The sequence below is a fragment of the Scleropages formosus genome, chromosome 4 (genome assembly GCF_900964775.1).
Source record: "Scleropages formosus chromosome 4, fSclFor1.1, whole genome shotgun sequence".
Taxonomy (NCBI): Eukaryota; Metazoa; Chordata; class Actinopteri; order Osteoglossiformes; family Osteoglossidae; genus Scleropages; species Scleropages formosus.
Window position 1 is genome coordinate 5,779,894 of NC_041809.1, and position 25,549 is coordinate 5,805,442.

At 49.7% G+C, this 25,549-nt stretch overlaps 1 protein-coding gene across 1 annotated transcript; it reads right to left on the reverse strand.

Moving 5' to 3' along the window:
* Positions 1-11,658: 11,658 nt before the first annotated feature.
* tnfaip3 (tumor necrosis factor, alpha-induced protein 3) lies at positions 11,659-22,856 on the reverse strand. The gene is made up of 9 exons (XM_018749643.2): positions 22,542-22,856; positions 20,613-20,960; positions 16,486-16,676; positions 16,248-16,389; positions 15,988-16,158; positions 15,709-15,889; positions 14,609-15,402; positions 14,051-14,271; positions 11,659-13,797 (listed from the first exon to the last, which is right to left on the reverse strand). Exons 2-9 carry the CDS (start codon positions 20,917-20,919, stop codon positions 13,537-13,539), a joined length of 2,268 nt encoding a protein of 755 aa, XP_018605159.2. The 5' UTR covers positions 20,920-20,960; positions 22,542-22,856; the 3' UTR covers positions 11,659-13,536.
* Between the last annotated feature and the right edge of the window lie 2,693 nt (positions 22,857-25,549).

Sequence of the window (25,549 nt, forward strand, 5' to 3'; positions counted from 1 at the left end):
TGAACTAAACACGCGAGGTGTGTTTTGTGATCATTTGAACACACCTGGTCTGTATGCGATTAAAAACAACAGATGTGAGTTTGACGTGACGAAACGTCTTGTTCTGATGGTAATTTCTTGGAAGTGAAGCTTTAACTTTAGACGTAGTACATAACTATTACATTATGTACATGAATTATATTGCATATAAACGCACTGGCTCAATTTACACACATTTTGGACTGGAACGTTGTTCACAACATGTTCTGTTCATAGTTCCAACTTTTGGTTTTACCACCGAGTCATCATCAGGAATAATAATATTGATGTCTGGCAATTTAGTCACTGCTTAAGCTTCTTAACATCCTCAGAAATGGTTATAATGATAAATAAATGGTAAGACTAATTTGTAGTTATTATGGTAACTTTGAACTGTAATGGAAGATAAAACCATAATGACTGGAAATAAAAATGCCATCTCCAGAAACTCTTATTAAATATTACTGATTGTTGTGGTTTACAGACCTGACACTGGGAAGCACTTTATTTTTTTTTGTTTTTATTGAGAGGAGTCTAAACAACCATAGTGCCGGGCAAGAGAACACGCTCAAAGGCTTTAATTTAATTTGAACTGAACGTCTTTTCGTTTCATTTTCTTCCGCACCGAGATGTCTGGACTGATTATTAGCATCAGTCGGATCCGTCTCTCGAGTGTTAAACTAGTGCTGCGTAAAAAGCACCACGAACAGCGTGTTTCAGATTTAGCAGAATAAAGGAAGCCACAATAACCTCGTCAGTCAAACTCCTACCCAGCAGTTAAATTCTTGAGATGGATGAAGTTCCAAGTGTCATCGGGGTGTTTTTTTTTTTTTCTCAGGTTTTCAACTTTACTACTCTTTTATTTCCATTATTTAGGATATATCCCATTTTTAAAAACCTGTTCTTTTGCAAAAAGTACATTAAATTCCAACCGGTAATTATGAAGTGAAGTAGAAGTGACTCACCTGTAATACTCTAGAATATAATATATAAAATTTCAAGTTACTCTGTAACTACAGTACAATAATACATTAATTTATCACTTAATTGTGGCTCTGGAATGGCAACATTTGAAGGCACCGTGTCGCCTTTCACTCGCAATGAGTACGACCGGGTTTATCTCCACATCTGCCGCTTGTGACACTCCTGAAACGGTCACACCCATGGAGGGTTTGAACTTTGCCTAGTGAGACCGATGCTGCTCGGTGGGACCGAGTGAGGTGTGTATGGCCAGCTCCGTTGTTCCTCAGATGACTAAGAAATAAAAAATGTTTGCTTGCTTTGGCAGAAGAACTCGCCGGTGTGGAGACAGATAGTAGAAGCGCAGCACACTTTAGACGGTACGCTTCCCGCCCTCCACACGGCCCGAGATGGTCCCCATCAGTCATGTTTTACACTCAACGTCATTTATCCTGGAGCAGCTAAAATAAACTAAACGAATACATTTCTGACCACATTTTTCTGCGCTGAGAGTTCGGACCATTTTTAATTAAAAATATCAAACGTCTATTTGCAAAAACGTGATTTATCCACAAAAGATTTATAAATAAGGCCCCCGAAGCCCCCCGACACTCAATAACCTGCCACTCTGTGTCACCATTATCTCGGTGACACGGAGTGGCAGGTTATTATCTCGGTTATGAAATCTCGGCTGGAAAAACGATCTCAGCGTTTCTCGCAATTATCTCGGTTGGAAAAGCAGACAGACAGGTAATATGATGAGCACAGAGAGATTGTGCTCATTGTGCTTTTACTTCATGGCACCACAGGTGTCATGTGTCACTTCTGCCCTGTCACTTTTTCAGCACCATTCCGAATGACCACTAGATGTCACTCTTTACATACTTTTTATACCCCGGAGAGAACCAGGCAATGAGGCCAGTCACTTACCCCCTGTATGCTCTATAAAAGAGTCCCTCTTCTCATCTTGTCATTGAAACTCTTACCAAAATAGATAAATACCTTATCTTTTGATAAAAAGAACTGTATCATCAATCGGGGTGGCACAGCAAGCAGCGCTTCTGTCTCACTGCGCCTGGGTGGGGTGAGAGGACACGGGTTCGATCCCCGCTCGGTCTCTGTGGAGTTTGCATGTTCTCCCTGCGTCCGTGTGGATTTCCTCGGGGTGCTCTGGTTTCCTCCCACACCTCCAAAGATATGCTGTTCAGGTTCCCCCATAGTGCGTGAGTGACACAGAGCGAGTGTGTTCCACTGACGTATGGATGAGCGACCCGGTGTAAGTGGTGTATCTAGCAGTGTAAGTCACTGCGGTGAATAAGGTGTGTGGGCTGATATCACTACATAGTTCATTGGAAGTCGTTTAGGAGGAAAGTGTCTGCTAAGCAAATTTATCTAAGCACATATTTACCAATGAGTTACAGCAGTGTTTTATTTCGTGCTCCGTCATCGTGCCATTTGTTGAATTTGCACATTTCGATAGACCTGCGCTATATTTGTCGGTGGCCCCATTCGGACTTTCAGCCGTATCTGCTTAAAGGAAATAGGTCCTGAAACATCGCTCTGTTCGGTGACGGGGAGGGGGAGGCACACGCCACAGTTAGCATGACAGCCAAAAATAGCGAAACATTAAATGGGTCAAGGGGCGCGGTGGTGCAGTGAGTTGGACCAAGTCCCGCTGTCCAGTGGGTCTGGGGTTCGAGTCCTGCTTGGGGTGCCTTGTGATGGACCGGCGTCCCGTCCTGGGTGTGTCCCCTCCCATACGGGACAAGCGGTTCAGATGGTGTGTGTGTGTGTAAATGGGTGGAAGACAAACATACATGGAACAATATGCTTTCCTGGACAAGTTCCAACGGCACCTAAACCACTTACACCTTCCATTTTCGGTTGCTTTTACTGGAGAAGGAGTTCAGGTTACACCCAGCTACACCCAGCTACACCCAGTTTCTTGACCCTTCGACTCACATTCCTAGTAAAAATGACACCCGTTAGTATGTTACTTAATAGCAGGCTGCCCAGATGTCATCGGATTAAGCGAAGTTCCCTGTTTAAGTCCGATTTGGGTCTGCGGAGGGTTGCCGGGTGTGTACATATTTACATTCTTTGGCAACAGCCGGGTTACCAGACAGTTCTGCATTCAGTCTGATCACTTGCGTCAAACGATGTTATTCTGAAAAAGCACCTCGCAACTGCCGGAGAAGCATTGCCATGCGTCTCTTAAGCCATAGGCCACAAATGACACTTCCTTCCTCGTGACCCGCCGCAAAAAGAACATTTCGCATTTCAAAACATTTTGTGCCGTATGTCATCGCGCACCGCTGTTTCTGAGCTGCGAAAGACGGGCGGCAGGGTTGGCGGGTGAGTGAAATCAGACATCTGTCATGATTTCCCACAAGATCTTGCAAGGAAAGCATACAGATTAAAATGCGCCTTCTTTTGTAATGGCACTGACCCTGCGAAACGCAGCGGGGCCAAGTCATCTGTAGCGGACAACATGCGCGTAACAAAGAGTGCAACCGCGTGCATGTGTTTTTTTTTTCTTCTTTGTCATCCCTGTCTCCAGAAACACCTTGCTGAGGAACATATGACAGAAATTTACCGCCGCATAAATCCCTAATGGAACCGACAGATGTTGTTGGCAACAGTGACTCGCACGTCGTGGCCGCAGGGCCGGCGAGTGAGAGAAGCACCGTCGTTCTTGGGATTTTGGACGGCACCTTTACCTGCGTGCGTGATTTGTTTATTTCACGTAACGAGGCAAAGAGAAACTATTCGAAGCGCTATTAAAATTCACCAGAGTGAGAGCGCAGCGGCCACAGGGGCGAGTCCCGGGAGGGTGGCGTCAGGCGGTGGGGGGATGAGATCAGGGTAACACTGTCCACATGAATGGGCTTTGATGACTTGGTACTTTACTTTTTGGACTTTTAGGTGAAAGCCTCGGAAGAGCGGACCTACAACTTTTACTTTCGTTTAGGGGTGAGCGTGTTGCCAAGGAGTCACACTTCTCGCTCTGTCTGGCAGCTGAAGCTGAACCAGCGTGAACAGCCGAACGGCGCGGCGAGACGAACAGCATGCGGATTAGACCTCCTCCTTCTACGTGAAGATCGCGATCACGGCCGAAGGAAGACTGACCCTCCAGCAGAAGACGGACCCCCGTTCTCTCGATGTTGGCGTTGTCGAAGGGACGGTCATCGTCTCCTTCTGGGAGGGACAACCCCCACGCAAGAAAACTTACAGGCCACGCTTAGACAAGAAAACGGATGAGATTTACGGGATCTATCCCGCAGATAATTTTCCAAAAATGAGTCACAGCCCATGCTCGTGACTCGCGACTTGTTAACATTTGAATACCAACATGCAAATTGCACTTGCCCTTTTTGCCCTTTTTTTTGTTTCGTGTCAGATGCACACGTGACTGGCTTTCATTTTTGCTCTTTGAAAATGTCACTTCTGATAAGAATCACATTCAGGGGACCAGGGACCAGGAGGTAGGCTCGCTTAGAGCAATCTGCCACCGTTTCCCTTAAACCGCTTCATCTTCCATGTGATTTTTTTTTTTGATGTCTTGAGGAGTTGTGCTTTTGAGAAGGCTCAGTACGGCGAGTTCCAGATCACGGGTGCTTTCCGGTGCTTCTGAAACCCTTCAGGAATGTTGGGACATTTCCCTCGACCCTCTCGCAGCTCTTAACCCAAAGTGGTCCATTGTCACAGCGAGAAAGATCGATCAGATTTTCTGGGCAGGAGAACCAGTGTTTCAGTTTCAGCTTCACCTCAAAGACGAGGATCTTATTGACATCCATCAAGTTAACAGACATCATTTTCGGGGCAATTCCGGGGACAGTGGCACAGTGGTAAGGGTGTCTCACGGGTTGTGGGTTTGGGTTCAGCTCGGGCCGTATGGCGTTTATCCTGTTCTCCCTGTGTTCGCACTGCTTTTCTTTGTGCGCTCTGGTTTCCTCCCACAGTCCAGAGACATGCGTTTCAGGTGAAGCGGTGATTCTAAACTGCCCATAGTCTATGATTGCACTGCAACGGACTAGGATCCCATCTAGGGTGTACCCTGCCTCATGACCTGTGATTCCTGGATTGGTTCTGGACAAACACAACCCTGCACCGAACAAGTGCTTCTTGACAATAGATGTATTGGAGTGTTATACATTTATACAGAGGGTGCGGTAGTGCAATGGGTCTGGCTGGTCTGGGGTTCGAGTCCTGCTTTCAGCGCCTTGCGCTGGATTGGCGTCCCATCCGGGGTGTGTCCCCTCCCCCCTTGGCCCTGCACCCTGTGTTGCCGTGTTAGACTCCGGCTTGCCACGACCCTGTTTGGGATGAGCGGTTTCAGACAGTGTGGGTGTGTGTATTGATATGTAGTATGTATTTATTCAGCTGACACCTTTTTCCAAAGCATCTTGTATTTACACATTTAAACACCTGGGAAGTTTATACTGGAGCAATTTAATTACCTTTAATTTTACTGGGGGAGTTTAAGTACCTTTCTCAAAGGGACTACAGCAGGAGGAGGGATTCAAACCCAGGTCCTCTGAGTGCACAGGGATGTGATAGAGTGAACATTTTGAGAGTTTAATTTTACAGCAAAACCATTTGAATTACATTTATTCAGGTAACTGACAGTTTTTTCCAAAGCGATTTACAATTATTTGCCCATTTACATAGATGGGTAATTTTACTGGAGCAATTTAACATAAGTACCTTGCTCAAGGGTATTACAACAGTAGGTGAGATCTGAGCTGGCAACCTTTTGGACTCAAAGCGACTCTAACCACTACACTATCAGCTACCCCACAGTTTTTTTTCAGTTGACTATACATTTACATGTATTCATTTAGCAGACGCTTTTGTCCAAAGCGACGTACATCTCAGCAAAAGTACAATTTATGCATTACATTAAGAGAAGGGGACATAGCTGCAGACATGAAAGTCTCAAGCAAACCTAATTTGTTCCCTACCTCTTGCTGCACCGAGGTTCATCGTTCAAGTAGGTGCATAAAACACAGGACAGAAAAATCCCGATACCCACACCAATTTTTTATTTTTTTTTAAATTAAATATTATAAGATTCACAAATGAGCAGTACAATACCAGAGTAATGGCTGAATAAAGGTTGTATCTGGGGATGCTTCTGGAGTTACGATGCGTGAACAGTTACACCATAAATGAGCTGGAGAGATCTTGGGCGAAGTGGATCTGGAAAAGGTGAGTTTTCAGACCCTTCTTGAATATAGACAGAGTTTCTGCAGTTCTTAGTGACAGGGGAAGGTCATCCCACCACAACGGACCCAGAACCGAGAACCTCCGAGCTTTGCCTTTCGTGCGCGGGACCACCAAGTGAGCCGAAGTTGATGAGCGAAGGGGGCTGGTTGGGGTGTACCGGTTGATCAAGTCCTGTAAATAGCCGGGTGCAGTTCTATTGATACATTTGTAGGCAATAACCAGGGTCTTGAATTTGATCCGGCAGCTATAGGGAGCCAGTGCAGAGAAGCGAGTAGAGGAGATACATGGGAGCGCTTTGGTAAATCAAACACAACTCGTGCAGCAGCATTCTGTAGAAGCTGCAGAGGTTTGATGGCATTAGCCAGAAGGCCACACAGAAGAGAGTTGCAGTCGTCCAGACGGGAAGTCACCATGGCCTGGACAAGTAGTTGGGCGTAGTCAGTGGTGAGGTAGGGACGGATCCTACGAATATACTTGACAAGCGATGTTTGAGGAAATCCTTGGAAAAACTGGCCATATCCTATGTAATAGAAACCTGTTGTGAAAAATGCTCAGGGAACGACTACGATGGGACCATGGTTGAAGCTCCTCCGGCGTTCGGCGGTCAAGACCTTGGCATTTAGGGTTTCTAGGCAATGGGTTTTCTAGGCTCCCGTGTAAAGACACACATGACTGTTGAAACCAATAAAGTCAGTGGGAGCAACATACCTCCTCCAGGTATTTCCCGTCATGATTTTAAAGGTATTCGACACAAAATCGGACGTGAGCAACATAGGATCCTTGTTTAAAACGTCTGGCCTCTACAGAGCCCCGAGCTTGCCGACAGAAGTGAAAACGTTGCAGCCCAGTTCCTATTCTCACAGCCGTTTTTTCGTACCTGCAAACCAGCTGCATTTCTGCTGCATCACGTCTGGGGCCGCGGATTTTCCAGCTTGTACTACGGTACTGAGCACAGCGTGGGAAGCTCGTCCGCCTCCAAATGGATCCACTACAATAGCTTCTTCGGTGAACGTTGTCTGATGAAACTGAAGGAAATGCGGCGCGAAGAGAATCCCTAATATTTGTATGCGACGTTTTTAGTGCTACGGTCTGTCTATATTTAGCTTATTGTCATTTCCTTGGTGACTAAATAAAATGACCAGGTAAATTTAAGGTTCCACATGGTGAAAAACCCCGATGTTAAAAAGGGAAGAGGAACTTTGACCCTCTATAAAAAAAAAAAAAGACATACAGACGACAGGAGAAAAAAAAGCATATTAATCACCTTCCCCTTTCATAAAAGATGGACTTTTGGGAGAGAACCTTTTTCTTCCTTTTCAGTACGTGCCGCTGATCGTTGTGCAAATTCAGAGCTAACTTCCTGAAAGACCATCAATGAAATTGTGTGTGTCGCCATGAGGAAAAGCGGCAATCTGCAATGAATGTGGGCAACACTGTTTCAGCGGTGATGACATAATTTTATCTTGTGTGTCCCATTCATGCACAAATATAGAACCGTGCCAGACGGTGGGTACATGTGCTGAGAGACACAGTAATATCGCAAGGTTGTGAGGCGTGTGTGAGAATTTCAAGGACGTTTTCTTCATGACGATTACATTTTTATGCGACCGATGAATAACTTCTCGCGTTTCCTTAACGGAAAGCGTATCATTAGTTCAAGCATTTTTTATCGTCTAAGAGAAATAATTATTTCGTGGAAACTTCTGTCTTTTTGAAATGCATGATGTTTATTCGTGACTTGTTTTAGTAACATCTTGATGTCGAATTATGGTTTCTTCCCACAGTCCAAAGACATGCTGGTCAGGTTCACCCATAGTGTGTGTGTGTTCCACTGATGCGTGGATGAGTGACCCGGTGTAAGTAGTGTATCTAGCAGTGTAAGTCACCGCGGTGAATAAGGTGTGTGGGCTGATAACACTACATAGAGTTCATTGGGAGTCACTTTGGAGAAAAACATCTGCTAAATAAATATATATTTAAAAAAAAAATCACTGAGGGTCTAGGAGGGGGAGGATGGCTGAAATTTATTCTTCAGATAATTTCCCCAAATATGAATCTGTAAGACTTCCAAGTTTGCTATGATGATAAATAAATTAAATAAAGGGGTCACATTTCTGTGTTTATTTTCCCATGTAACGCAAACCAAAGGAAATCCTGTGTATTTGAATTCTTACTCACATGAAGCCAAGGCTTCTGTTGAAACTCACACAAGTTCACAAAGTTCATGTGGTTTTGTATTAAGCCTGCAGGGTACGATCAGTGACCAGCGATCAGGGGGATGGTTAAAATTATATACGCACACAAATTTTGTCTTTCATAGAAGAAATCCCAGCCAGCGACTGGAAGATGCACGCCGGGAGATACGTAGCCCGCAACACAATATCTCAATCCATGCATCTGTTCTAAACACACACTGGAAAGCACCTTTGATAAGCCAGGCCAAAAAAAGAAAAAAAAAAAAAAAATGCATGTCGTTGCTGAAAACTTATCAGCTCCCCATTCTGGATCGCGTTTGTTTCCTGGCCTCGCTGATCTCTGACTGACCGCAGGGACTGAGAAAGAGTTCTCTCCACAGCTTTTGCTCATCTGATGTGAGATTGTGCTCCCGATAAGTGAGAAATACCCGCTCGCTGCATTGCTGCTATATAGATATCAAACCCCTTCTTGACCCCAGTGGATCTTCAGCAGGTGCCCATAGAACCACTACCAGGCTTCAGGAATGCATCTTTGCTTAGGCCTGAGTCCGTAACAGTGATGCGCACACAGCCCCGTGTCTCCTTACAGCCTGGTCCCGGTGCACTGTACACCACGACTCCTGTGGCCTTGCTGTAGGAAGAGCTCTCCATTTCTTGACTTATTCGCTGGAGCTCTTGGTTGGACTCACCTCAAGAGTCCTTTCCCCTCCTGTTCAGCCTGAAGGTCTCGGGCTCCTGGAACAACAGACAGAACCGAAAGCGCGGCAGAAGAGCGGTTGAGACGGTTCAGGGGCCAACGGCACAAAGGCAAAAATCCCAGCGTGAAATGGTACGAAACGGTACGAGTGTTCAAACTATGAAAGTCAACGGGAAAAACGGGCAGCGCGGTGGTCACAAGAGTCACTTAGCAGTTGAAACGGCTGGGTTCGAACCTCATCTCGGGGTGTAAGTCCCTTAAGCAAAGTACTTATGTTGAATTGACACTGTAAAATTACTCAGTAATATAAACGGGTGACTCATTTTAACAGCCATGTGTATAAACCTACGGTCACAAGTGACGTTAGACACAAGAAAAGGGTCCGTTGAATAAAAAAACCTCAGATAACGACTCTTTCGATGGCTGCTGCCTTACCATGAACAGGCAGTAGATGGTGCAGTGTTTAGAGGCGTCACGTCACAATGGAAAGGCCCGGGTTTGAATCCCTGCTGCTGCTGCCGCTTCCGCGATACCCGTTAGCAAGGTACTTACCCTTAAAAGCCCCGATAACAATCAGCCAGCGATGTAAATCATCGCAGGCGGCTCGGCGTACCAACTTAATATTGTAAACCGCTTTGGGGAAGAGAAAGCATCAGCTACATAAAGGGTAAAACTATTGCTCTGCATACTGAAGCGAGCAAGTGTTGACTTTCAGATGCTCTGCAGCGAGAGCAGCTTTGGCTCAATTTCAGACTTCACCTGTTAATGATTTATAAGAGCCATTAATGACGTTTTGGGAAGTAACCGATCGGTAGTTCCACGAGACGTCAGGCGCGATCAAAACGCTCTTGGTGGTTTACGTTCGACAGCTTCGTCTGTCGGCGAAGTGTTTTCGTCGCTAACACAGACGGACTGACTCATACCGTCAGCGTATGTGTGTCAGTGATGCAAACAGAAACTCCCCGATTATTCACATTTCTAGCCGGGCTTTAAGGTTATTCACCCCGAGGGTCCGGTGCATTTTTATTCACAAAAAGCTTTCGAGAACGGTTACGCGGCGTAGTAGGTAAGAGTGACGTAACCGCTCGCGCTCGCGGCGTGGCGATGGGCGCCGGGAGGTTTCCCGCGAGCGCAGCAGAACGGCGCTCTAGGCGGCCCGGCGGGCTCTCGGTCAAGGTCAGGCCGCAAATCCGCTGCTGCGATTATTTTAAGGGGCCCACGCCTCCCTTCACCGCGCCCACGTCTCCAGCGCCGGCCTTCCCCCGCAATGGCAAGCTTCACCACTTCCCCGCCGCAAACATCCCCGCTCTCTGAACGCCGGTGACAGCGGCAGCGGCCTGAGGAACACTTTCCTCTCCTCTGCGTGATTCAGCGCTCTCACAAGGGGAGGGGGTTTGCCTGATATCACAGAAAAGGGCTTTCGGGGCTCGGGCCTCGGTGCCCGTGGGCGGACTCTCAGAATTACATTGGAGATGAGAAAAAATTACAGGTGAAAATGTCAAAAATGTCCCCAAAAAAAGCAGCCGGCGGTGAATGCCGTGGTCTCTTATCTGGCGCATTCGTCGTGCGTTACTAAAAAAGAACGGGAATTCTGACATGACTTCAGCTCCCCCACCGAGGGCTGTCAGACCGAGGCTACGAGAAGCCCGTCCGCCGTCACACGAACGCAGGTGACCTACTTTTAGAAAAAAAAGCGGTTTCCTTTTAGAAGAAAGGAAGCTCTTAGAAGAACAGGCACCGAAAAGAACGTCGGCCTTTGAAAGCAGAGACGAAGCCCTACGGCGGCGACACGAGCGCCTTAAAAATGTTCATTCGGGATGAACGATCGCACGTTCGAATTCCGTCGTCCTTCGCGTGTAGGACCGATCGATTTAAAAAAAAATAAAGGAATAAAATAAAAACACGGCAAAAACCTCAAGCCAAGAACAGAAATCAACATGACCCCGATGACATTATTTCGTCGATTCAGGCGAGCCATATATTTCACGGCCAGTTCCCGGAACTGCTCGTAAATTACCAACGAGAAAGGACGCGATGAAATTCTTTTAGCAGCGATCAAAAATCCTCCTTGGGCGTCTCCTGAGAAACATTCAGATTGTAGGGTTGACGATAATGAAGACGAATTGAAATCGAATGACTGAATCTCTGCATATACACGTAGAAACAGATATATAGATACATACGTATTGAAAATAATTGTGGCGTAGAGTTGAGGCCCGGTGGTTTTCATGGAAACCACAGAAGAACACTCACCGTGAAACCTCGCCGAACGTGTGACGCGGCGCCGGATGGAGATGTCACGGGTCGTGGGACGGACCAAGGGCTCCGCTTAGGACCGGCAAAGACTAATGGATTTAAAATACAGTTTAGGGATGAAAAAGCTTCGGATTTGCTCCGACTCGCAACTTCCTTCATTTCCGTTCCCTCTGACGAGCGAGAAGTTCATCCCGTCGCCCGTTACGGCCTGAAAATGCAAAGCGAAGCAGCCAGTCGAAAGGAAAGTCTCACATGTATTATTAAAAATAATTTATTTGAGATTATATATAAATAAAGTGGTGCATTACTGATATTTTTCACTGAATAAATACCAAACAAAAACAGCTTTTCGAACAATACGGTTCAAATATTTTGTCAAGAAATTAAGGTTTTTTTTTCCTTGTTTTTGTCTATCCATGGAATGTTCACACCGAGGTTAAAAGTAGTACCACCCTATATTCCAGAACAGCTTATAAAAGTACTGTGCAACATTGCAATTTGATGGATTGACTTCACATCCACAATGTGTATGTAAATACCTTAAATGTCTCTGTACAAGTTTGCGAAGGATCGCCCAGTTTGCGGCCACTTTCTAAACACCGATATCTGTACATAGGCGCTCTTTTACCTATCGACCCGGTTCAAAACGAAACTACAGACAGTCCAACTACTACTTTTTTCCAGAGATATATACTTTACAGGTATTCTTCTAAGTTGCCAAGATCGATCGTAAATGTAGACTTGCCTTTGCGAATATGCTGTGCTAACTGTATGAGAAAGGAAAAACGAAAAACAACCAGACTGCAAAACACACCGGACCAGTTTTTCAACGATCTCGGCCGTGCACGTGCGACACGTTATCGACGAACGCGACACGCCGCAGCGCTACGGACACTGTGGACTGTTGTGGAAGTACAGAAGTGAAAGCGAAACGAAGGGCTCGCAAGGGGGAGGTGAGAGCAGATGTTGGGTATGGGGTGCTGGTGGTGCTGGTGGTGGTGGTGGGGAGGGGGGAACAGCTGGATATGAATAGGACAGGTAGTGGTGGTGGTGGTTGAGTCACACAGGTGTGTTTACCTTCCACCTTCCAGCCCCCCCAACCCCCCACCCCCTCCACGATCCCTCAATCGAAGCATCAGACACACCAGGGATTTTCTCTCCAGGGTTTGTTTCCTCTTTCCTTCTTTGACAAAGGGACTTTTACTCTTCTTTCATGTGGGTAATTCCCTTAATGTGATTAAGACTTCATGGTTATAACATTAATTACACTGCGCACATGGTTCAAATAAAACATCTGCAAAACCGACTCAGTTATTACTTTAACTCCTTGCAATATGTAGCCAAACCCTCTTTGGATCCTCCTCGTCGAGGTAAAAGTTACCGTTTACGCGGGCCTCGTCACGTGCTGGGATCCATTTTTCTGGGGGGCGGTTTCCGAATCGGGGCCGGATGAATTCCGCAACAAAGAGAGGGGACTGCCTAGTAACGTTCTGTCTTGTGGACTACCCTGCACGGGACTCGTTCGCAGGTTCTCGCGGCATTCGCGTTGCCAACCTGGGGCGAAGCAGCCGACTCCGATAAAACACATACACACAAAAGAAGCAGGCATTTTAAAAAAAAAAAAAAAAAAAAAAAAAAAAAAAAGGTGTGTCTTGGACACTTAAAAAGGACGGCGGCTCTTGAACCCAAAAACGTCACAGAATCTCTGCGGTTTAACTGTTGAGTGTTAGGTTTTAGCACGATTAGCACCATCATCCTAAACGTGGGGGGTGGGGGGTGGGGCCGGCCCTGGGTTCGCACGCTCCGTCGTCGACTCCAGGCAATCTGACTGACACCTCGCGTAGAGCTGCAGGTCACCGGCCGCGCAAACGGCCACTCCTCCGCACGGGCTTTCGGTCCGGCAGGCTACGCCGAGGCCGGAAACACCTTTCCACGTTGCGATTGCTAACTTTGGTCACAATGTCATGTGTTTATATAACAAAAAAAAGAACAAAAAGTTATAGCCATTCATTATGCTGCACGTGGCAGTAAAACGCTAAGTCAGTTCAGGTAGACCACTCGAACCTGATGCGCTCCTACAGCAACAAACAGGTGGAAAGCACAAAGACGCCAGATTGCATGATGGGTAAACGCGTGGACCGCTCGCCCGGACATCGCCGGACGCCCCTCCCCCCCTCGAGTTCAGCCCCTGTAGATCTGCATGAAGTGGGCGCACTCGTTGCAGTAGCCGTGCTTCTCCTGGTTGGCGTAGTGGTCGCAGCAAACGGTCCGACAGCGCTGCTTCGTAGCCGCCGCCTCCTCGTGGGCGTGGCTTCGGTGCCCCTCCCTCTTCCCACGCGACTGGCACTCGGAGCAGAGTTCCACCCAGCCCGGATGGGCGTTCCTGCAGCCGTTTCGACCGCACCGCACCTGGCCCAGCGGTGCCCTGGGCTGAGCAGCTCTCTGAAACGGAAAGAGAAACAAAACTGAATCGATGCAGCGGAAAGAGAAAAGAACCTATGGAATCCGATCGATACGACGCAATCAGCGGCACAGAAATACAATCGAGAGAATAGAACCAGCAAAATGCAAACGGAACGGAATCTGTAGATCCAAGTGTGCATTTGCTTGGAAAAAACAACGAAGCCAAGTGAGTAACACTTGGTGGTGACCAGGGAGGGTTAAAGTTTGTGAAGGTTTGCTGGGGGGTGCTCACCATGGCCAGCGGTGGGGACTGGGCCCCCCGGGAGCTCGCCTGGCACAGACGCACATCCTGCTCCTTCACAAAACACTTCTTGCAGTAGCCTTCGTAGGAGGTGCGGCCGGCGGCTCCGCATCCGGCTCTCCGGCACCGCGAGGAGTTGTGCACGCCCGGCTCTACGCAGGCCCGGGTGGGAAGGGGCGATCGTTGCACGACCGCTGCTGCGGGACCCGGCCCTGGAGGAAGAGAAGAGCACGTGGTCAGCGAGAGAGTCCCGTGGATCAGCGAGAGAGTCCCGTGGATCAGCGAGCTCTTGCTTCCACCACGAAAACACCACAACGCCAAACTTTTATCTTGTGCAAAAGATGAGCTATTCTTCACGCGGTATTAACCTCTACACTAAAACGCTCAATGACCGCTGCCCCAAATGACCGTCGATGATTGTTCGATGTCAGAGACGGAAAATACGCGGCGAACTCATCTTGGACGTTAGAGAGGTAACTACTATGCAGCCCATCCGGTAAAAGCGCCCGTTTGCGGGAGGGCCATGCTCTGCGCCGCATCTGTACTTACGGTGATTGATCTGGTAGTCTTCGTAGCATATGGAGCAGAACCCCAGCTGCTCCGGCGTCCCGAAGAAATTGCACCCGGATCTCTTGCACATGCGAACCAGCGGCAGTTCCCGCTGAAGTCGGGGCACCGCGGATGCCACCTCTCTGCTCTGCGGCACCCATTCCGCCAGGGAGCGCTCCGCCCGGGGCGCCTGCGGCTGCGGCTCTGGCCTCTCCTTCACTGTCCTCTGCAGGCACGGGGGGCACAGTCCGTTGAAGAGGCGGAAGGCCTCCTGCTGGCACGCGGCGCAGCGCTCGGCCCCCCAGCTGCCCCGCTGGAGCAGGGCGCTGTGGCAGTGCTCGCACAGTCCGTCGTGCTCCACGCTGAGCGTGAACAGGCACCCAGGCGTCTTGCACTTCATGGCATGTGTCTCGCTGTACAGGCTAAGGCTGGGCGCCGTGGGGGGAGCTGAGCGGGGGCTAGTCGTGGCCACGGCGGCAGCGACAGGCGGCGTGGTGCGGGTCTTGGTCTCGGCCTCCAGGACACGAGGCTCCGGATTCCTCTCGGCTCGCCGCTTCTCGTAACATTCGTGACAGTGCGGCTGCGTGTCCACGGAGATGTAGAAGGTGCAGCGAGGCGTGGCGCAGCGGATCTCGATGAGCGAAAGCTGCGAGACGGAGAAGGGCGCGGCCCGCTGCGCTCGAGGCTCCCACGCCGGCTCCTTGTCCTCCTGCCAGCACTTGTACTCGTGGTTGACCAGCTGCAGGTAGTCCTCCATGAGGTTCATGTCTTCTGGAAGATTCCCCTCATCCAGCCTGCGAAGACCCCAAACGAGCACGTCAGTACCGACCCCCGGTCGATGATGGACACGCCACTACGCTGAAAGAAATGCCCGAGGGTCTTCACTTCGGGCTGCCCCTCTTTTGGCAGCAGCTTTTCTAAGATCCCTTAGCAACACGGAGCAGGCTATCAACCCTGGTCCTCTTGGACCTCCTGTAGGCCTTCCCGCTGCTCCACAAAGCCTTCGCACACTCCTGCGCGAAAGGACCAGGGCTGAGAGTCACCGGGCTAATCCCGCTGCCACGCGGAGCGACCAGCGCACGGCTCTTGCTCGCACTCACCTGGCCGCGTTGATCATGTGCGTGGTCCCCTGGCTGAAGCCATTCACGGGGATCTCGATCAGCATCAGGTACTCCTTGAGCAGCTTGTCCTTCTGCAGCTGCTCCTTCTCGATGAGGAAGTGGACCTTGAGCTCCTCAAAGACTCCCCTCCCCTGGTGGCACAGCGGCACGGCGCGAATCTCTGCGCGAGAAAACAAAACGGCCGAACGGTCAGCCGGGGCGGCGCTTAACGCGACGGGAACAGCACCGCGTCCCAGAAGCCACGGAGCTCCGACGCACCTGGGCCGCTGTCCTGAACGGTGATGAGCGGCGCGAAGTGCTGCGAGTCGTAGCCGAGCACTATGGGATACTTGTAGCAGTCTCCCGGCGGCCAGTGCAGCGGGAGGTATATTCCGCCGACGTTCAAGGGGGAAAAGGAAGAGCCCGACTTCATGCTTCTCAACACTTGATCTGCGGAGCCAAGAGCAGAACATTTCAGCCGACGCCGCGAGTTTGACCACACAAACGTCACAAAGGCGGCGGACCCGTCGGGCCAATACCTGCGATGACGATGATGGGTCGGCGCAGGATATTGCACAGGACAAAAATGTGAATGTCTTCCAGCGACTCATACTGGAGCCCTTGGGAACTGCTCTCTGGAGACGCCATCTCCACCACCTTCTCCCACTCCTCCTCCCAGTTCTGGCCACGAGGGAAGGACAGAAACGAAACGGTTGTCATTGGAGCGCCACGTGGCAACAGCGACTCGAGAGGCGCCGCCGCTGGGGTACCACTCACTAGTGTGTTGTAGCGCAGTCCTGTCTGCGTGAACTCCTGCGACTGCAGCAGTTCCGTCTGGTAGCGCAGGCGGAAGTTGCGAGTGTCCGTCTCCTTCAGCGCCCCGTATAGAGCCTTCCGGAGGACCAGGTCCGTGTCCTGGACTCCCAACATGTACTGGGAGGCGGCGTGAAGCAAGCAGTTCCCATCCCCTGCGAGACACCATGCAGAACACGGTCAACGAGGACCACCTGAAGATCATCCACGTACCCCCCTATTCTACGCTCCTCAACTCAGAGCGGTAAAGGCACGCACACGCGTAGGGACTTGAGCTTTCGGACAAGGGGGAAAAAAATTTCAAAACTGCCCCATCCGTTGTACGTTCCTGTTGCTCTGATAAAAAAAAGGACGACGGAACAATGGGGATCAAGACATGAGGATAATCGCTAAAGCAAAGGGACTTTCCACACGGCCGCTTCAGCTGTTTTATGGTACGGCCATAACGTGTGACCGTGTGGCACTTAATCGGCAAGTTAATGCCAAAAAAAAAAGAAAACAAACACGATTGCTGACGATGCGGCCAAGCGCGCTGCGGGTCAATCGGCCGAGAGGCAGATCTCCAACACGGGAATGTTGTTCGCAAGAGTTCTACCTTAGAAACCAGTCCGCCCTGGTCGCGAGCAAACAAGTAAAGGAATCCAGTTGTTCAGGATACTCAAGACATCGTCTTATCGGGCTAGAGGAGAGCCGTTTAGTCTGACGGGTCACATGACGCGTATTAACGCCTGCGAACCGACTGCTGGGCAAGGTTCGCGCATTTACAGCCCGACACGTCGGCCGGTGACGACGCGCGGCCAAAGAAACCGAAGCCCCGCGAAGCACGAGAAATCCACGGAACCTGACCCGACGGTCCGACGGCGCCTTCGTTTCGCGCTACGTCGAGCTGCTCGAAACGCGCAACCGAAACGCGAGCCGGCGGGCGCGTTGCGGCAGCGGCCCGTCGGTCTCATGCCTTCATTAAACGTTATCGGTAGAAATTTTGCAAGGTTCGACTGCTAGGCAGCGTCTGAAACACGCTGGCGTTTCAACTGCGCTGAGGAATTTCCCTACGTGCGGTTCGCTCTGACTAAGAACTGGGTGGCCGCCATTGTACTTTTCCTGCCTCCCCCTCCCCCTCCCGATCTCCCCAGAGACATAAGAGCAGTGAATTAGCGCTGGACTTTCCAAAGGGGCGGGGCTTGGCTCTGCTGGAATGCCGCTTCTTCTTTGCAAACCCGCCCAGGAACCGGCCAAAAAAAAAAAAAAAAAAACATCCCTGTTTCGTTCTTCCTACGGTCGAGGGTGAACCGTGAGAGCGCGAGGAGCTGTTCCAGAGCCCCGCGGACCCTCCTTCTTCCCCTTCGCTCTGCATCGCGAACCCTGGGGACAGATGCATACCCGCCACCTAGGCTCCTCGCCGTGCCGCAAGGACACACGGCACGCGGACACCTGTCGCCGGCCGGGCCAGGTGTAGGGGGGCCGGGGGGGGTTAGCGGGGAAAGCACCCCAAGGTGTCGGTGGCTACGACCCCGCCCAGCTGCTCACCCAAGTGGGACGGATGGAAAAACTGAGAAGACCGAGAGATAGCGTATCTGGGGGAAACACCCCCTCGACACTGAGTTCTAACAACTCTATGAATTACCAAAGCCTCTTTGTAGTCTCACTGCAGGTTTAATGTCCCTGCTCCTAGCCTGCGTCTCGATGTACGGCATATACGTGCTTGGAAACGAGCGCTAAAAATAAAAGTAAATGAAAAATTGCCAAAAAAAAAAAAAAAAAAAAAGTGCACGTTTACAGCAAAGGTAACTAGTGCATTTAAAAGCATTCTCATTATTAAAATTGGAGCCTTGTGCTGCCTAATCCGGGGGGGGGGGGGGGGGGGGGGGGTGCATTTTTAACCATTATAAACAAAGTAAATGGAAAACTTCCTCTTGCTACTTTGCTTTGTTTTCACTTTACGTCTGTACATATTCGCAGCATAACGTCGACAACAGGAACGTGGGGCGGGGAGGGAGGGGGGGAGGGGGGGGGAAGAGAGATTTCCACGGGTTAGAGGAATCTTCCGTTGGCAAAGAAAACACTGACTTCCGCACAGGTCAACCGTGTACTGCATGATGGAACATAAACAAAATCAAAAAAGGGGACTGATGTAAATTTGCTGTTGTTGCTCGCAGGATTAACACGAACGGTTACCGTCACGGGGGAAGGAAAACAGCCCGCGTCAAGATCGCAGGTACCGAACGCATAGCTAAGGCGCCGAAATTTCAGCTCACGTGGCGACTCTCTCGGGGAGGGCGTTCGATCCGAGTACCTTTTCCACCCCGACCTACCATCTCGAGCCTCAACCCACCCACCTTCACCCTTCACAAGGCTCTCAATCGCGGGTCGCGTCTCACCAGCTCATACCCACTGAAATACAGTACGACGTAGTAAAAACCGCGCGCGCTTTTCTAGACACCTCCAGTTTGCGGCCGACTGCCGAACGCACAGCTGGACGTCTTTTTTAATAACATTTCAGCGCGGTATGAATGCTTCCATGCGATAAGCGTTTGATGCATCTCTCCTGGATTCGAACCAAAAAGGCACCGACAATGGCCAAAAGAGAGACCGAGGCGACCACATGACACGCATGGGACACGAGTCACGGAATACCCCTCGAGGGGGTCCCGATTAACGAGCCCACATCGTTGCGACCGCAAACAAACGTTTCATTTGCAGCGCGAACAAAGAGCGGACGGAGCCCGGGACCAGAACGCCCCTTAGTCATCACGGTGTCACGAACCAGATGCAACCTATGAAGAGACGCACGTGTCACTGGACAGGGCTCTCGCCATTACTTAAAAAAGGAAATTCCAGGCTTACAAGGAAGGAAATCCGTGTCATATCCAGGATATTTCTCGATTTCACAAAAGTTACCGGACACGTTTTACCCAGTTTACCGGCATCACCCTGCGTGGGAATGTTTAAAAAGCACTGAAGAAGAAGGAGAGAAAAAGAAAATGGTACTTTACGACCATTATTCTGGTAATCGAACAGCAGCGGTCACTTTCTCACGTTACGTAAATATCCACCAAGGAGGGAATGGAAGGGTTTTCCAGCCACATTATTTAGCAACGCACACAGTCAGTTAAGGGTTTGGTACTTATTTTACAGTCTTCCAAATGACTGCGTGTCTTTCGCATCGTACATTCCCTCGCGACCCAACCCTCGTGGCGCTGAGATTTTACCGGAAAGCTCGCGCTCAGCTAACACCTGGCTAACGGAAATGAGATCTTCAGCACCGCTCTCTCCGCATTCGGGTTATTCGCGACGGGCAATATTCAGAGGGGACCTTCGGTTCTGAAACGTGGTTTGAAAGACCGTGCGAGTAAACGCTTTTCCCACAGTACCGATTCAAGGGCAAATCTCGAAGCATGGCGTTCGGCAGCGGCGGAGGGGGGCCGATGACGATATTGGGTTTTCCGCCCAAATAAGGAGGAAATGTACTGATGACACATGACAAAGGGGTCCGCAACAAACCTCTGCGACAACAAATGTGCGTGGGACTGACTCAGCAAAGGTCTCGGTCAAGACCTTGAAACATTCGCAGTTCCCCCCCCTCCCCCCCCCCTTTCAAAGGAGACAATTCAGAGTAGCCCACAAACTGAGCAGTCTGTGACTTTGCTGTGCAAATGTTCCGCAGATGTTCCACACAAGTCCAAGTTAAAACTTCAACCCAGGAAGGCTGTAAACCTTACAGCGGTGTTAAATGCATACAGTCGTGCTTCAGGCAATGAAATGATTTAAAAAAAAAAAAAAAAAAAAAAAAAAACACTTTGACTCACCGGCTAGTCAGAAACATACTCATGTCAGCAAAAAAAAAAAAAAAAAAAAAACCCGTCTCCTTTGCACAACTGAAGTTTTAAATAAACGAGCCTACGTGCGACAATGCATCATGGGTAAAGACAGGGATGATGGCACTTGTGAAATATGCGCGCTGGTTGTCAGTTTGAAATCAAGACAGAGCACGCTGACCCATGCTATTAAAGGCAAATTTTTTACATTAAATGATTACGGACACCCAGATCATGCTGCGGTGTTCTGAAAGGCAAGGAGAATGTCGGCAATACCGTTAGTCCTGAGGGGCACCAGCTTCCGGACCTCTCGGCACCAGTTGAGCCTCTTCTCCTGCTCGAGGGACATCTGCATGGCGCGGTCCAGAACAGCAGTCTGGACTACTTCGCGGAAGGCCTGCGGGAAGTGCCCCATGCGGATCATCTCCACCGTGTGCCGGTGCATGCTGCGCAGGTGGGGGATGATGCCGCCGGTTGCGGAGGGCTTCACCACGTCGTTGGGCACCCGCTCGCGGATCTTCATGGCCTTCAGCAGGTTGCTCACGAACAGGAACTTGGGCAGGAAGTTCTGGCCTTGGGACATGGTGCTCTCCTGGGGAACGTGCGCGGGAGCCTGGGGAAAAACTGGAGAGGGAAGATCCGACAGGCGTGGGTAAGCGGGCAGACGCCGGCGGCCCTCGACGTTAACCTGTCTTTTACTAAGGGCAGAGTCACCCGGTGGGTAACGCCGGAGCGGAGGGGGGAGTAATAACTAAAATGTAAGGGTTCTTTTGTGCTCTTTCCAGAGTAAGAATTTCCCTACACCCTCCGCCTCAATATGGCAGCACATGACGCCTTCTCAGACCTGGTGAATTCCAAGCCGGTTCGCAGAGGGACGGCTCGGCCAGCTAAGAGTAAGAATACCCAGGCCCACTCACGTCCACGCAAAGCAACGCAAGCGCTGAGAACAGCCATCCAGATGTTTCACCGAGCGAGGCAGAAGCCACAGAACTGACTCACGGGCCCTCGGGCCCATCTAAGGTTACAGTACAGTACTTTCACAAATCACATCTCGCGCCACCGAGCCACCCTGACCCCAGTGGGATTCTCATCCCTCCGCTCTCGATCCAGTCCCCCCCCCCAAAAAAAAGACTTCAAGTGCTTTCCCAGATGGAGGAGCTCAACTTGTGGGGCTGGAGAGGAGACGCTATGCACTTGGCAGTCCTCCTGGAGATGTGAAAGGTACAGCTAAGACGAGGTGTGGTGGGTGGGGGTGAAGGAAAACACTAAATGGGCATTTCTGCCCCGATACGTTAAGAGAAGGGTGGCAACAGCTATTAATAGACGCGTGTGCGCGCCGTGTCTGCGCCGCTGACCTAAGTGTTAAGTCACATCATCGGCGTAAAGCCCCGACTCACTTCTTTGGTGGAATTTTAATGTTTTGCTCTTTCTTTCCAAGCCATTCCCCCCCTCCCAACCCCAAGCGCTCAGTGGGAGCAGCCTCGAAACGGAAGAGTGACACGCGAGACCTTGCGATGCGGACAATGCCGAAAAGGAAAGGAAAGGAAAGGGCTACATTGTTGCATCCGCTGACTCCGACTGTCACTCATCATCATCATCCCCATGATCGGCGCGATCGTCGCGCCTGAAACGCCTCGCGAGGCGCGGCGCGGTTATGCGGAATCTCAAATAGCAACCGATGGATGGTGCACAAAATCATGAATAAATCAAATGCGAACAAAATAAACTAACAACAATAACAGCGGCGCCCATTGTTCGGGCGAGGAGGAGCCATGCCCGCCTCAAGCCTGCACAACACACGCGTTTATGATCCGATCCTCCCAGCGGAGAAATCATGCATTAGGAAAGGATGTTTACGAAGCCCTTTTTGATCATGTGTACCTGCGCGCGCTGCTGCTCGCGCTCACCACCACCAGTCCGTCTGCATTGTTGTTGTTGTTGTTGTTGCTGCTGCTGCTGCTGCTGCTGTTGCAGCCGCGCAAAGGCGGCAGACAGACGCCTCGCTCTCCGAACAAATCATGGCGAGAGGTGACGTATATATTGTATATACATCCCTTGTTTAATAAAAGCCCATCATCAATGGTAGTGATCCCGAAAGAAAAATACAAAAAATACAAATAATAAAATCCAAATGATGCCAGCCCGATTTCAGCTCTAAGGGTCGCCGCGTCAGCCGCCAGAAAAGGGTTCTGATTTAACTCTTACCTGTACAATATGTCCGCGTGAACAACACACACACCGCCAGTCCTTATAGAGACGCTAAGAAGACAGTCGCGCTGCCGCTCGTTTCGGTGCCGCCGCTGCGCTCCGCACCGCCATTAAGCTTCTGCCATAGAATCCGCTTCGTTTCACCATTTAACTGAAAGGACGAACCAGAATCCGCTCTCAGTTCTCCTCGGAAAGGCCGTGGGGATTTCCACAGCGCGGGACTTTCCGCGTCGGTTTCACAAGCCAGTCTGAAAGCGGCCTGCGGTGCCAAGTCACACCGCTAGGTGGCGACAAAGTAGAGGTAGTGGGCACTCTGTGCGCTGAGCGCACGTTGCCCCCCCCCCCCAACTTTATTAAATTCCATCAAGTCAAAAACACCCCAAAACACAAGACACTACAACAGATCGTCATCATACTTCATTAAAATGCTGATAAATTATTCACTCATTTGCACACGTACTTGTCTTTCCAAATACAGACAGTGAAAACTGGAGAGGTTAAAATGATTATAAATAGCCATTAAAAATAAAAATTGGGACTTTAAAACCCTTTGCCTTTAAAAGCGTTTTAAGAAAAACAATACAAACTTATGAATAATCCGTAAGTAAAGTATCCAAGCATAATCTTAAGAATGAACGCTCCAACATCATTTTCAATATTAAAATGCACAAACATTTCTATAACACTGAGACAGACACATTTAACACATAATTAAATATCAGATGCTGTAAAAACATTTTAAAATCAACATTCAAACAATTTCTACAAACAAAAATTCACCTCCTCTCCAGCTGCCAGGTGGGACTCTTCCGAAGGGCCCTGACGAACTGAACCTAGGGGGAGACACCACCCAGGACAGATCAATAACCAATAATCCCAAATGACTGGGTATCGCTATGAAGGAGCGGGGATCTTCTTGGTCCTTTTGGGGGGTTGCAGTCAAAATTGAGTTCTCCACTGCAGTACAAGTGACTGACCCGGCTTCCCTCCCGTGCCTCTTCTTTCTCTTCGTTATTCTGAAGAAGTCCTGTGCACTATGACGAGAAGAGAAGTACTTGTCTCTTCCTCGGCCAAGGACACCACGAAAACACCCAGCAAAGAAGACCCGGCCACAGTGGCCTCAAACAACCGTTCTCTTACCTCAGCCTCCGCTGCTGGTTCCTTCTGCTCCACTGTGCCGTCAGACGAAGGCACAGTTCCTCCACCATCCCCCATAAACACCGCTCCGGCTCGCTCCGCTCTTGCATAGGGTGGCTTGCTGCGGACAGCTGCAAGAAAAATGATACTCTCCCCTGCACCGGGCACAGCGGCGAGGGCCTGCGCAGTCTTTGGCCAGGTGGTCGATCTCCAAACTACACTCACACTTCATGTTTTTTGCAGTTTCTACTGCTGTGTCCCTGGCCGAAACACAAATGGCAGGAGGGAGGCTGACCCTGGTAAAATAGGTAGTTTTTTGCCTTGCCTAAGGTGAAGTATGCCAGAGGGTGGCTGAACCTATCCATTCCCAAAGGTCAGGATGCAGGCAAACTAAAAAGCTTCTGCGTCCATCCTAGATGCCCAGAATGTCCCGCTCTTATTCATCTCCAGGGAAGACATCAGCGAAGTCCGCCAACACCAAGGGGTCAAAGACATAGACAGTCACTACTCTTTTATCAGTCCTCCACTAGGAGCAGCTTAGCAGGCTACGTGTCTCCAACACCCTTCGATAATGTTCCTTGGTTGCCAGTATGATGTCGTAGAAAGACGACAGCCAGTTCCTCTGAACGCAGACAATGTCCTCCAGTCCTCCAGTCCTCCAGTGGAAGTCACAAGAGTCCGAGGACGAGCTCTCGAATGAAAGGTATCTGCTCGGGAAATCCATCAACGTCATCCCGGTTCCTCCAGCGGAAGCAGATGGTGTTCTTCAAGGTCTGCATCCTTCAAACCGCCATCCTTGCTGCAGATGACATCCAGTCGTCCTCCCCAGGGGTTGCCGACATCTCCAAAACCAAAACTGTTCTGGGTTATCTTGAGGTAAAGACACTAAAAATAAAATCTCTGCATTACCTTGCAGAGTTGGCGAGCCAGCCAACCAAAACCCTTCTCCACACACACATATACACACACACACACACAATCTGAAACCGCTTGTCCCATGCGGGGTCGCGGCGAACCGGAGCCAAACCCGGCAGCACAGGGCGTAAGGCTGGAGGGGGAGGGGACACACCCAGGACGGGACGCCAGTCCATCGCTAGGCACCCCAAGTGGCACTGGAACCCCAGACCCACCGAAGAGCAGGACACAGTCAAACCCACTGCGCCACTGCACCACCATGCTCCCGTGCCCCCCCCAGAACCCTTCACCTCAAAATAAAATAAAATCCTACAAGGGAGCAGAGTTTCGCCCCAAGAATGCTGCGGTCAGGCCACACACAATCCCATGGTAGGTTCCACTCTGCCCCCAGCTAAAATCTCTGGTACTGCACTTTGATCTTAGCCAAAAGGCAGAGAAGCGCCGCTTGTGTTTGTTTTTGTAACAGTGCTGCGCCCAAAACCACGGATACACTCTTATTTAAGACACGCTAACCAACGTACGTCACAACGACACTTGTAGCCATGGTGTTAATTTATGAGGCGAGGAAACAATATAACATGTTGGATTTTTCCCCCTCAAAAGATCAACGGACATATTTTAATTGAAGTGCAATAACAATTCCTGATTTTTTAGTTTTTAAGTTTTGAAATTTATTTAATAAATTGCCTTTCCCAGAATTCAACACAGACAAGAAGTTTTGTACAACAGCTTTGTACATACCACTGAATAGCACATCATTTGGATAAGCCTAATTTAAAATGGGAGAGTGATATTAAATTACATTGAAGGTAAAATGTTACTAGCATCCAAAACTATATTCCTATGAGTGAAGAGTGTTAGGCAAAAAATGTTGATTAGACATGTTTAATATTCCATTTAGGCTCATGATCACTGTGACTCTGCACTGGTTATGAGGTTGTCCACAATGGATG